Source organism: Chlamydotis macqueenii, chromosome 1, assembly GCF_036417535.1.
Source record: "Chlamydotis macqueenii isolate bChlMac1 chromosome 1, bChlMac1.mat, whole genome shotgun sequence".
NCBI lineage: Eukaryota > Metazoa > Chordata > Aves > Otidiformes > Otididae > Chlamydotis > Chlamydotis macqueenii.
In genome coordinates, this window is record NC_141556.1 from 77,067,961 (window position 1) to 77,080,322 (window position 12,362).

General features: G+C 42.3%; 1 protein-coding gene across 4 annotated transcripts in view; it reads left to right on the top strand.

The window, feature by feature from the left end:
• The window catches only part of PARVB (parvin beta), a 65,443-nt gene that overhangs the window by 19,552 nt on the left and 33,529 nt on the right, over window positions 1–12,362 (top strand). For 3 of the 4 annotated variants that reach the window (XM_086757577.1, XM_086757587.1, XM_086757605.1), the window contains exons 2-3: window positions 4,502–4,591; window positions 7,270–7,340. In XM_086757577.1, the coding sequence (XP_086613703.1) occupies window positions 4,502–4,591; window positions 7,270–7,340 (161 nt within the window). Of the gene's footprint in view, window positions 1–1,788; window positions 1,904–4,501; window positions 4,592–7,269; window positions 7,341–12,362 lie in introns of those variants that run through there. The other variant, XM_086757597.1, reaches the window with a different exon arrangement.

Here is a 12,362-nt window from a genome sequence, read left to right on the forward strand (position 1 = left end):
TGACTAAATTATGTTGGCTGCTGATACTGCCAGGAGAACATCAGAGGGCTGCCAGGAACCCTCGCTGCTTTCCTGGGGACCGGTAGAGAAGTGACCTTTTACTCGTGAATTTAAATTTCTAGTGTAGGGAAATACTCAGGGTTTTTGCTGACTGCCTTGACCACTTGCCCATCCCTTGTTACATTTGGATTTTGCTAGTGCTGGCTGGTGGGGTACTGAAGTGGTTCGGAGGTCTAGTGCTGCCTGTTAATTGAGAGTCAGCTCAAAGAGGAGATGTCTAGCCAGAAGGGAGGAGGGCTATAGCAGACATCTGGGAGAAATTGTGGCTAGTTCTGCCAGATACCTTTCCAAGGCATCATCTGTCTGTGCCTGTAGTTACACCTGACTTGTCCTGTGTAAGTTCACAGCTGAGTCATTTAGACCATCAGCAAGTTTTACGTTAAGGCTGTAACCATTCAGCAGAGTCTGTGTTGTGGGTCATGGTGGGGGCAAACTCCGTTCATTGGCAGAAGAGTGTTCCCTGGATACTGGGGCTGCTCGTACGAGTTCTGCTGGCACATGTGAGGGGGACCTCTGCCCTGGCATGGGATGGTGTGCCAGCAGGAGCAAACAGATGGCCCAGGGCAACCCATGCAGGAAAGGTTCTACCTGGGACCAACCTGGACTGGTGATGCTACTCCAGTCTGTCCTACATTTCCTACTCCTTCCTGTCTTCCCTTGCTGCAGGTTTTGTCTCACTGACCTATGAAATGAAATGATCAGGCTTTGGAGACAGAGATTGTGCACAGATCTTGTTTAGAGAGCAAAGAACTATGCCAACACAACAGGGGAAGATGTTTCCTGTGGGGAAGGGAAAGGGAAAAGAAGGAGACCTGTGAATGGGCAGGTGGAGAGCAAGCAAGGAGCAGTAATGCCTCATGTGGGACCTACTGTGACTACAACCTGTTGTGCAAGCCTGGCTCTGCTCTACCAGTAAAATGCCCTCATGCCTGGCTGGCTCATTCCATTTGGGGATCTGGTTAAATCTTACAGCAAAGCCACTGTTGCTGTCACAAAATCGGGGAGGCTGGCATTTGATAATTGAGTCACATCCATAATCTTTTACAGTACCTTTGGGTTTATGAAAGCATGGGCTGAAAGCTGTTCTTTGTTTTAAGTTTGCATTAAAACGCTTATCAGCAATGTGCCTATTCCTTCACCCTGACTATTATTTTAACTGTCTCCACTTGCTTGTCTGCGGGTTCTCTGTTTTTTCCAAGCGTTGTGGCTCAGTTTCCTTTTCCTGCTTCTGTTTCTTTGCTCAACAGTGATAAGTGAATACTGGGGGCGTCGAGCAAGGAAAAAGTCCTCAGCATTTGTTCAGGCACAGCATGAAAGGGTTCTGGAATACAGCAGGTGATGGGAATAGCCTGGCAAATTTATGTTCCTGAGCGCAATTGCTCCTCTGCATGCTGGCTGTTGCTCTGTGAACCTGTGTGTTTGTGGGGCAAGCTGTCGCGGTGGGGAACCTGACCATGCTTTGGCCAAAGGACAGAGATGCTCCTTGCAGAAAAGGTGCCATTTTGAGAGGCCTGCTCTTAGGCAGCCGGCAGCAGGCCGAGGGACACGCTTGGGTCTCTGCAGGAGCAGCGAGGATAGAGAGGGATTCCTGGCTGAGAGTCCATGGCCAAGTGCTGTGTCCTGCCTCCCGCCCCCACCTAGCAGCTGGGAGGCTATCTTAGTACCTCCTCCTGTGTCACCCTGCCCGAATTAACGTAGGTTTGGCAGTCCCGAGGTGGCAGGCCCTTATCCAGTTGCTGCCGCTCCTTCAGCATTCAGACGGCCCATGCGGTTCCTCTGCGACCCGTTTGCGCTGCCGGGGCCGGGATGGCAGGGCTCCTGTGTAAGAGACGCAAAAAAGGAGGTAGGAAACATTATGTTTGTAGCAAGAATCTCTTCCTAAGCTGTCTGCGTAGGACTGGTGTACAGGCTCTCCTTAAGCAGGGCTCTCTCTGGGCAGCAGGCTTTGGGAGGCTTTCCGCAGGCAGAGCCGTGCTTTGCCGGTAGCGGTAGAAGATGTTTTGGTCCTCTGGGATCCAGCCCAGCCACTCTGGATCTACCAGCAAGCGTAAGGGTTTTATGTGGCTCGTCATGTCATGAGGGATGGAGGCTTAAAACTCACATTCATATTAATGTTTTCTTTTGGTTTAGTAAATTGCTCAGAAACAAGGTATTTTTGTTAGGAAGAGTGGAGATAATTTTTATGTTAAAAAAGGGCAAATGTATCATCTTAATAGAACTTTGAGGAATAAAACTAGTTTAACTAATATTAACTATTAATATTTAAAAATACTCTGCCTTGAAAGGTACGCAGCATTTTGTTTATGTAGCATACACTGAAGATAGTACCATGTATTCACTGCCCAGAGGCACTTTTCAGCTCTCTTCTGCATTTGCAGAGCGTTAGGAACAGCGATGCCCTGACCTTATTGAACGCTTGGCATTCCCAGAATGACAGCAATGCTATGATAATGAAGAGAGTTACATCTAGAAACAGGGCTGGTACTTCCAAAAGGAGTCTGATTTAAGTGGAATTTGGGCATTTATAGTCCTAGCAGGGTTTTTAAAAATCTTACTGGTAAGTCCAGTTTCCACATGTTTTTTCTCGTGCCTCCTGGTGGCTGTGTTCCTATCGGCATCACAATGTAGGAGCTGCTCGGGTGAGAAGGCTCTAGTGGGGTGTAAGGCGTGCTGGTGGAGGTGCTTTGGTGTGTTGCGTGAGGCCTCTTAGCTCCCCAACTTTTGTTTGGAGTGTTTTTCAAGAAAATGAGAATGAGCACAAAAAAGGATAATTAAGAGCTTATTTAATAACGACATTTATTCAGGAGGTTAAGTCTCAGCTTGCAGGCATTATATTCTGTTTGCAGTCAAGAATGCTGTTTTCTCTGCTTCCCTTTGCAGAAGGTACCCAACACAGAAAGCAAGCCATGCATACTGCTGGCAGCCCCCTTCCCCCAGGCTTTGTGCCATGTTAGCTCTAAGCAGCTGCTCTGACATGGTTCGTAAGCCATAAGGTCTCAAAACAGGAGACTGGTGTTTGTTGCTTGCAGAACGTAAGAACAGAATTTCATAATTGAGGATTTTAGTCATGCTTAATATCACGCTGTGAACCGGAATAAGCTAACATCTTGGAACTGCAATTAAGAAATGTGATAGCTTGTTTTAAGCACCTGTTTCAAGTATCCATGAGAGAAGGAGTGGGGATTGTAGTGTGTTCTTCTTCCCTCTCCTCCTCTGGGGCAGTAGTATCTCTGTTTTCCCCTTCTGTCGAGCAGGGAAAAAGCAAGTACTAATACAGAATTTTGTAACCCTTGCAGACTACATGCAAATGAGTAGCCTGTGATTTGATTTTCTAACTGGAAAGTGGAATAGGAACTATTCTTGAAGGAAGTGCTTGTTCGGATACTGTGACTATTAGTTAACTATTCCTCCTTTTCTCTCCCCAGGAAAGTTTGTCTTGCAGACCTTATTTATTTGGAAATCCTTGCTTTCCCCCTAAAAGAGTATGGGACTTGGACCTCTCCCAAGGAGACTGCAATACCACAAATGATCTTAGCCTACGCTAACACAGAACTGTCACAGAATAGATGGGGTTATTACAGGATCTTTGTATCCCCTGTTTCAAATGCATGTGCTTCAATAGCTTGGCTTATAATAAATAATCATTATCTGAGTTTAGGGGGAGATGTACGTTGGAGAGTGTAAAATTTTTATAGCATTGCTAGTGCTTTTCTTACTGTAAAGCTCTATGAAGATGCTAAACAATTATTCAGTACTTTTTCTCAAGTTTAGTTCCTCCCATGTGGCAGGACGTAGGAAAGTATTTTAGTATCCATTTTATTGATGAAAGGTACTTTACTGACTTTCCCAAATGAGAGCTGTAGGTTTGGGATAAGAGCTTGAAATCAAAAATTCCAGATTTGTGTTCACCAGATGGTGCTACATCTATTTTTGGCCAGTGGCAATGCTAGAATTAAATACATTTTCATTTGGTAGGTCTCCCTGAGATTCTCTGAGGCATTTAATAAGGCTAGTAGCAAGTTGCAGTTCCTGGTGTTATGCAGCTGGAAAAGGTGGTGATGAGTGGTGGCTGTGCTATCAGAAAAGGAGTTTGTTTTTAGTTTGCTGTCTGCCCTTGGTCTGGGACATCCTGCAGACAAAGCTCACACCCCTTCCTTCTGGAGAAACAAGCACTCTGGGATTGCTCTTACCACAGAATTGAGTTTCTTGCAAAATATTTTCAGCCAGTAGTGTGGTCACTCAGTTTAATAAGAACCTATAAAAAGATGTTACTTTGATTTTATTTTCCACTGTGACTGCAGTTCTTAATTCCATAAACTGTGGGCCGATTTTGAAATTGATCTACCAGATGTTTTCTCTTATTATGAATACCCACTTCAATCCCTAGGTATCTGCAGACTTTGCATTTATTACAGTCTTTCTTTCTGTTTTGTCTCTTCAGTGAGTGACCTCCAAGAAGAAGGTAAAAATGCTATCAATGCACCGATGAACCCAAGTGCTGTGGACATACATCCAGAGGACACACTGTTGGGTAAAGTATCCAAGCTACAGACCTTGAGGGCAGTGCCAGCTATGCAGATACAGTTAAACTAGGTAGTTTATGGGAAAATTGACTTGTTCAATGAATTGGCAGAGAGCTTGAGTTCTTCTGTGGTCACCCTGACAGCAAATAGAAAGTTGAGATTTGCAAATAATTAGATGGAAAATACTGTGGATTTTGTCTGCTTAAGAGTTACTTCAGTTCCAATAACCAACTGACCAAGTGGATCTCAGTCTTTATTTGTCTTCCTAGACATGCTTCTTTGGTAAGGAAGTAGTATCTTCTCTCTCTGTATATATAGATGGGGAACTGAAGTGCAAAAGAACCAGCTACAGGAAGTCTGTAGCAGAAGTGTGTGTCATGGAACCCTTGGACTGCCTCGTCTCAATGTGCATACTACACTGTTAGTAACTGGTGGATGCCACGTTCCTCCGTGGGTTACTGCTGCCACTTTGCAAATGACATGAACAGAGAGCATTTAGGCTGCTGAAGATAGTAATTAAATGTGATTAGGATAGAAGTATATAAAACAATTTCTACTTTATAGAAAGAAAGTAAATACTCAAATTCCTGTTCTCTCCATTTCCCGCCCTCCCCGAGTCCTTAGAAGAGCAACAGCATAATTTAGTATCAAAAAGTGTTTAAAACTAGTTGGAATAAAACACTTTCTTTTCTTTCCTGGCCATATGTCTCTTAATCTATGGAATTAGCTGAAGCAAGCTGTCATGGAGTCAAATAATAAAACATGAAATTAAAACAAAAAAGTGTTAGTTATTTAGATTTTCTGATTAGAAGAGTAGTAGGAAATGCAAAGTGCTGTTCTTCTGAGATGTGAGCAAAGTGTTGATTGCTCTGTGTATATGTATGGATCAGGAGTGTCTCCAATGATTTATTCTGGGTACCACTAAAGGTGTGTATGACTTCAGAAGATGCAGGAACACTCCTGGAGGCCTGTCATGCAAAGACATGACCACTGGTGAACCTTAAGCAAAGTTCTGTGGTGAATTGTATACCATTATGCGCCAAATCCTGTTCAGGGTTTCAGTTAGCAATAATTTGGGTGTGTAGTGGGTGTCACTTCCGTACGACTAGACTGCCTGACTCATCCCAGGGAGTAATGAGGAAGTAAAGGAATAGAGGGAAAAAAGCAGCAAAGGAATTCATGTGTTTTTTCTGGGTTTGTGGAAATTTATCAAGTATGTTCAGAAAACAGGGTTGGGGTTTTTTTTATAAAGATAAGAGGCCCTGGAAAATACTGAATCCAAATGTCTGGGTGAAGTCTAAAGTAACCCAGTTAGATGGTCTAGTCTGTCTTGTCTCTAGGATGTGCAAGTGCTGTGTTTTCCATCTGATGTCAGTGAAGTGTAGCCCTGCAATAGGAAGTCACTGTCAATTAGTCATTGTTGGAAGGGATTCCTCTCTGCAATGTGGCAATGGCCTGACCTGGGGTCATACCGAAAAACCCCTCCTTTGTTGTCATGCTGGAAGGAATTGGGAAATCAGTAGGAAAACAGGACTTTGTGTGGCCTGCCTAGACTCAGTTAAAGATAAATCCATGGGGTCTCTAAATAATTATTTTAGCTGAAGAGATGTGGATCTTCTCACGTAGCTGTGACACTGTCGACCATCCTTGTGTTCTTGTTGTGTAGCAGTCTGGGTTAGCTCCCCACGTAAAGGAACAGATCTAACCTAGATCACAGCTACCACTTTGCTACTAAAGGAGCTAAAATGAAGGGTGCAAGGAGAGGTCTGCTACTTGAAAGCAAGCACCAGAATTCAAAATACTTGACTTGCTCCAGCTGCTTTGTGAATACTGGTGTCTTATCTACAGTAACATATCAACATGCATGTTTCCATATGTGCTGTTGTGGAGATAATTCTGCCAAAGGTTGTTTGGTTGTTAGCCTTACTGAGCTCAAGTTGATTTTGCTACCAAGATTTCTGTATTTTCTGTACCAAGTCATCCATTGTAAAATTATTTTTTATATTTATGCCTCTTGTGGTTGTTCTGCTGGCTATTGGAGAGTGTTTCTCGCATCTCCCTATCCCATAGGACTGTACGCCTGAGAAATCTATTTTGTGTTCTTCCCCCATGCACAAGTACAGCTGATGTAAATTGGGGTAATTTTCATTCTGCATGTAACCAGAGGTTAAGGAGTTCGTGCACTCAGAGCCACATGCGTGACCAACTTTCAGGGAACCAGAGAGCGGAGGCACAAACAGCCCAAGTGTCAGCAGTTGCACTGAGTGTACTGCCATAAGCTTTGTATACTCTTCAAGACTGTGTAATTTTGGACAGGTGTCCAAAATTAAATACAAAATTGAGGAGAGGGAGAAAAGTAGTTGACTGCACTTTTTGATATGTTAATATTAATATGCCCCACAGAGTGTAGAGAACAATGATTTTCCTGATTTATTCTCCAGGGTCTGAGCTGGGTAAGGTTAGTGAAAACAATCTTATTTTAGAGAAGTTAGGGCTGTGTTACCTTTCTCTGTGTCTCTAAAAATGCCTAGCACTTTGATCATTGGATATTCCCTTGCTAAGATGATGACTAGGCACTGTCATTTCTTGATCATCTGACAGGCCACTTCATGATTAGGAATTGTTGCGGTATTTCAGTGTGCATTTGAAGTGGATCTAACTAAAGTTTCCCGTTTTACTTGGACAGAGGAGAATGAGGAACGCACTATGATTGATCCTAACTCAAAAGAAGACCCCAAGTTCAAAGAACTCATCAAGGTAGGAAATCATTGTTTTGTCCTTCTTCAATTTAACTAGTGAGCCAGAGTCATTTACAAGCTGGTTACCACGAATATAGTTGAGGGATACAACTTGTTACTGAAGTATATCTGTGAAAACTGAGGTCATTAACAAGGTAAGGCTAAAAGGAGTGAGAGAAACAAGAAAAGGCAGAATGTCAGAGTGCTCGTGGCAGTTAGGGAGTAAAGCTCTGTGTTCTGTTTATATCCTTGTGATTATCACAACGAGGATTGGTGTTTAGCTTCAGCCTACCTGCAGTCACTGCATGTAAACAAAGGTTCCTTCTGTCTATGAAAACAGGGAAGGAGCTTTGGAAAGCATTAGTGAGATTTCAGGAGAGGGAAGAGTAGTACTGACATGAGCAGTGGCATGGTAGGGGACAACGAGGAGACCTCTGGTGTTAAGGGAAAGTTGGAATTGAAATTCTTCTTGTCCTATATTCTATTGTATTCTTTTAAAGAAGAAAAGTCCGAGGTTTTCCTGTGTGCTGCGGCGGAGGCCAGATTGCCCTGAGTCTGTATCGTCACTGGAGACACCTGCCGAAGGTGTTGATAATAGTGTTCCCAGCTTGCTGATGAGAGATGTGGATTTCTGCCTCAGTGCTCATAATGGAGGATTTGATCTTGAGAGATTAGTGTTTAGGACAACCTTTTCTGTGCAATAAGTTGTTGAGGTTAACAGTGAAAGCTTGAGCAGGGAGAGAAGGGCTGGCAATTCTGAACAACCGTGATCTCTTTCCAAAAACCATTTATTCTTATGTTATACTTCTCACTATACTTCCTCTTTATTATTTAAAAATTATTTTAAAAAATGATTTTGTTAGAAACAACAATGCAGCTTTAGCTGAGTAGGTCTAAAAACTTTGGATAGTGTCTACTGTCTCCAGATTGGGGGTTGACCTGTGGCACGTTCCTTTCAGGAAACCTTGTGTACCCTGGCTGCACACATGCGCTTCACAGAATGCCTCAGCAAACTGCTTGCTTGGTACATCTTTAAAACAAGCCCAGTGGTCTGTTATTAACACTGCAGTAACATGTTTAGGATTACAAAACCACATCAAACCAAGTTTAGCAAGGATCTGTGCTGGAATTTCTTTGTTATTCTAATTCACCTGGAATACATTGTGGTTTTAAATCCAGTGGATTTGCACATTCTGTCTTTGTTATTACCCAAATCCGTTAATTCTTTCAAAAGGTACAGTGGTCTTGCACCACTCTTTCAAGATGTACTGTGGTTTCTTTGCTAGTGGAGCAGCGATATGTCATGAATAATTCAGCTGAACCAGAGTTGTTGCACTGAAGGAACTAGATGTACTCTGTGATGCAGGAGACCTGATACTGAGATTGAAATTCCTTTTATATTGGGAATTTTGCTGTTGAATTTAATATGAGTTAGAGTGTCTTCCCTGGATGTCATAGTCTAGCAAGGTTATATATTCTAGTTTAAAAACCTGAAAACATTCAAGAGGAATGAAAATCAGGGATAGAGCAGCACTCGAGAGTGTATCTGGGTGCATAGAGCACATTGCCAAATCAGGCTCTGGTTCACTACACCGGTGCACACTGGCACGAAGAGGTAGTAACGTGTTACCCATTGAACTGGAGCGGCTGGTGCAGGGAACAGGATGTAACTGGAGATTGTTTCCTTGGGATCATCCTCAAAGGAGAGATGTGTCCTGTAGAGTGCCTACTTGAAAATTATGTAATTTGGGTAATTGCTAATCATTTGCATACCTCTCAGAAGTTGAGAGTTTTTACAGAGATTCAGCTAGAGAGGTATTTAACACTATGTTGGTGTGAATCGGTAAGGCAGGGAGAGGTTTGAATTATGTTGGCAAAACCTATTTTATGCCACAGAGTTTGGATAACGCAAGAAAATGAGCAATTTATTCCTTGTTTTCTGTTCTTCAGTGCTTAGTGACATTTTCCGAGAGCCTCAGTGCTGGCTGAGAATTATCAGTGCTAAGTGCTGTACAGCAGCAGCCAGCAAAAAAGACTGCCTGCCCCACAGAGCTTGAAATGAGAGATCTCCACGGACTAGCGAGGAGTGAGGAGCTGAATAGATGGAGGCTTTTATAGTTCAGAGTGGTTCTCTCTCTTTTCCCCTCAGAGAGGAATGTGTCAATAGCAGCAATAGAGCCTCATGCCTTTTGAAATTTGACAGTATGACTTAGTTTTATTGGTGCCAGCCCAAATCTCTTTCAGCACCAGTCAGACATGCCAATGGTTTGCCATCATTGATTTTGAGTGTTTTTGTTCTGTCATTCACATGCAGTTGGGTAAATGAAATTCGGTGAAAGGAAGCAGCGGAGATCTCTGTTGCCAACTTTGCTTTAGCATCTTTGTCTCCACGAAATGTTGTTTTAATTTCTGCTAGCCTCATGCCATAGGGATTATATGCATCATGGATTGATCATTCCGATCTCGTGTGAGCATTTGGAAGTGATTTTGACAGAGCTGTTGTAACTCTGGAGAGACATATTGTGTAGCATTGTGGTAACGCGGAGAGACCAAAAGAGGAAAAAAAACCAACAAAATGCCTCATTCTTATGAAAGCAAATATACAGTGAATCCCCTTATTGAGGGCTGCTTAGTTGGGGATGCTAGAATATATGCTTTAGATTTTCTTGCACATATGAAAATCGTCAGGACTTAGAATTATGCCTCAAAGTGTTGTTTATTACCATCATTTATGGTATTTTAAAAATAGTTGGCCACAGTTTGTTGGTATGAAGTGGTGTGTTCAAATAAGTTCCCTCTGTGGCCAGCAGCCTTTTTTTCCTTGCTTCATTTGCCCCGTGTAATCAGACGCAGTTTGGTACATGGCTGAACAGACCCAAGGCTGAAAAGTCAGGTCAGGGAAAGAGAGATGAGTAATCGTTTTGTTTGTATATATGTATAAATAATTTATTCACAAAATACTCTTATTTCTGGTGTCTGAAATGTGTCAGCTTCTTTTATTCATTGTCAAGTATTTGCCAAGTGACAAGTGCACAACTAATTTAAAGTGAGAATTGGAGTTGTAAGTTTGAGCTGGTTTGTGACTGGATACAGAGGTGTCCTGTGATATATTGTTTCTTCTTGCATACTTCAAAGTCAGGTTTCCAGTCTGTATGTTATTGTGAATCTGTTTAAAACACAGTTTCCGTTAATATCTAAAGTTCTCAGAGTTGCTCCGTGTCAATAATTGTAAAGACTGTTTGGGGGTTCTTCTAGCTCTCATTTGAATACTTAAAAAAAAAAAAAAGAAAGGCTGATCTATGTGTCCTTCCCTTGTTGCTCATGTCTGTTTCTTTGTGTCTTGGGTGTAAAGGTGGAAGGAATCTTTTTTTTTCTCCCTTCTGGTTCAGGTATGGCTGAAGGGTAAAAGTTTCAAAAGCTTCGTGGCTGATTGTCATCCTAAACATAATTAGAGTTAATAGGCTGTAGGAATTGAGTCAGAGACTTTGAGAAGATATTTTAACTTTTCACATAGGTGGCTCATTTCCTAGGGTTTTCTCGTGTGTTTCAGTAGGAAAAGTAAGAAGAGCAGCTTCCAGTAATTGAGTACAAAATTTTAGAACAGCAGCTTGCAAGAACTGGGTCCCATCTGACAGTGCCTTGCCTTGACAAAAGACAGCAAGTCACAGTCTTGTGATGCTTTCTCTCCCTGCAAAGACTTCTGTAAGATCAGCTGATACTGCAACAACTTTTGGCCTTTGAAGCCTTATCTAAACCTATTACAGATCCAAACACTGCTGCTCTGCGTACTACCTGAAACGAGTAAGCATTCTCATTTGTAGTAAATCCTTCACTGTCCTAGAAATTCTGACCATTTCCATGTCTAATTTTATGGCTTTTTAAAATGTCACTGTGGTGAAGAGGAAACCAAAATGAAGCCACTGTCCTTTTGGTAAGGTTTCATGTGTGACCAGACGAAACCGTGCTTCCTGAATGCTCTGTGGTCTGCTTTTGAAAACAAGAAGCCTTCTCTTTGTTTGCAGGCTGCCAGTGCTTTGTGCTGAGTCAATTGTTTCCAGGCCTGAATATGAATTTTTAGTATTAATTTCCATGCTTAACCCTGAAGCCAGTTAAGCTTTCATACCTTTGATCTCTGCTTCCTAATTCTCCCAGAAGTTGGGGGGAAAAGGGCATTGAAGTCAGGCTTTTCTTTCTTTGCTGTTTTTGGTGACTGGGCTTCCTGTTTTCCTGTTGTGCCAGATGTGTTCATGTGTTTTGTCTTGTTTTTAATTTTGTTCATTATATAGTAGTGACTGTGGGGTCCTTATGCCCTTGAACTCTTGCAGATTAACTCTGAATGTGCCTCACTGCCATGGGAGCAGCCAGCCTGCAGAACGAAAATACCGAGCTGGTGAAGTTTGATGTAAAAACGCATCTTGCATGAACTGAAAAACCAAATTGGCCAGAAAGTCTCATTTTTTCCTTCTAGATTTCTAGCACTCTGGTTTCAGCTGTCTGCCTCATGGCAAATTTCAATTTTCAGCCCAGTATTTAGTAATGCAACATGGCTCATTTAACCAGACATATGCATTTGTCCTAAAAATGATACAATAAATGGACATGTCAGAATTTAAAACACTGCTGAAAATTTTACAACTCCAAACGCATGTGTCTGAGCATTTGATGTGGTTCAGAGATGTTTTATATGAGTGTGGATTGTTTTATATGAGTGTGGATATGCATGAAAGGGCAGACGTGGTTTTGAGAACATGGGGATATTGTATTAAAGTTTTAAAATCACACTGCTAATTCCAAATACTGCAGAAGACTAGAAAAGCGTATTTTTATGAAGGTATGACAATTTAAGTGACCAAGCAAACTTCTATGAACCTGCATACTGTTTGGTGAGTCTCCAAGTACTGAACAAGAAGATGAGTCTCAGCTCCATGGAAAATCATGAGCTACTTGTGAGATCTTGTGGTGGCTTCACCAGCCGTTGTGTGTAAGGCATGGTGTTAGGGCTGACACTGGGAGAGCAGGCTTTGCAGTAAAGCACTTCCTC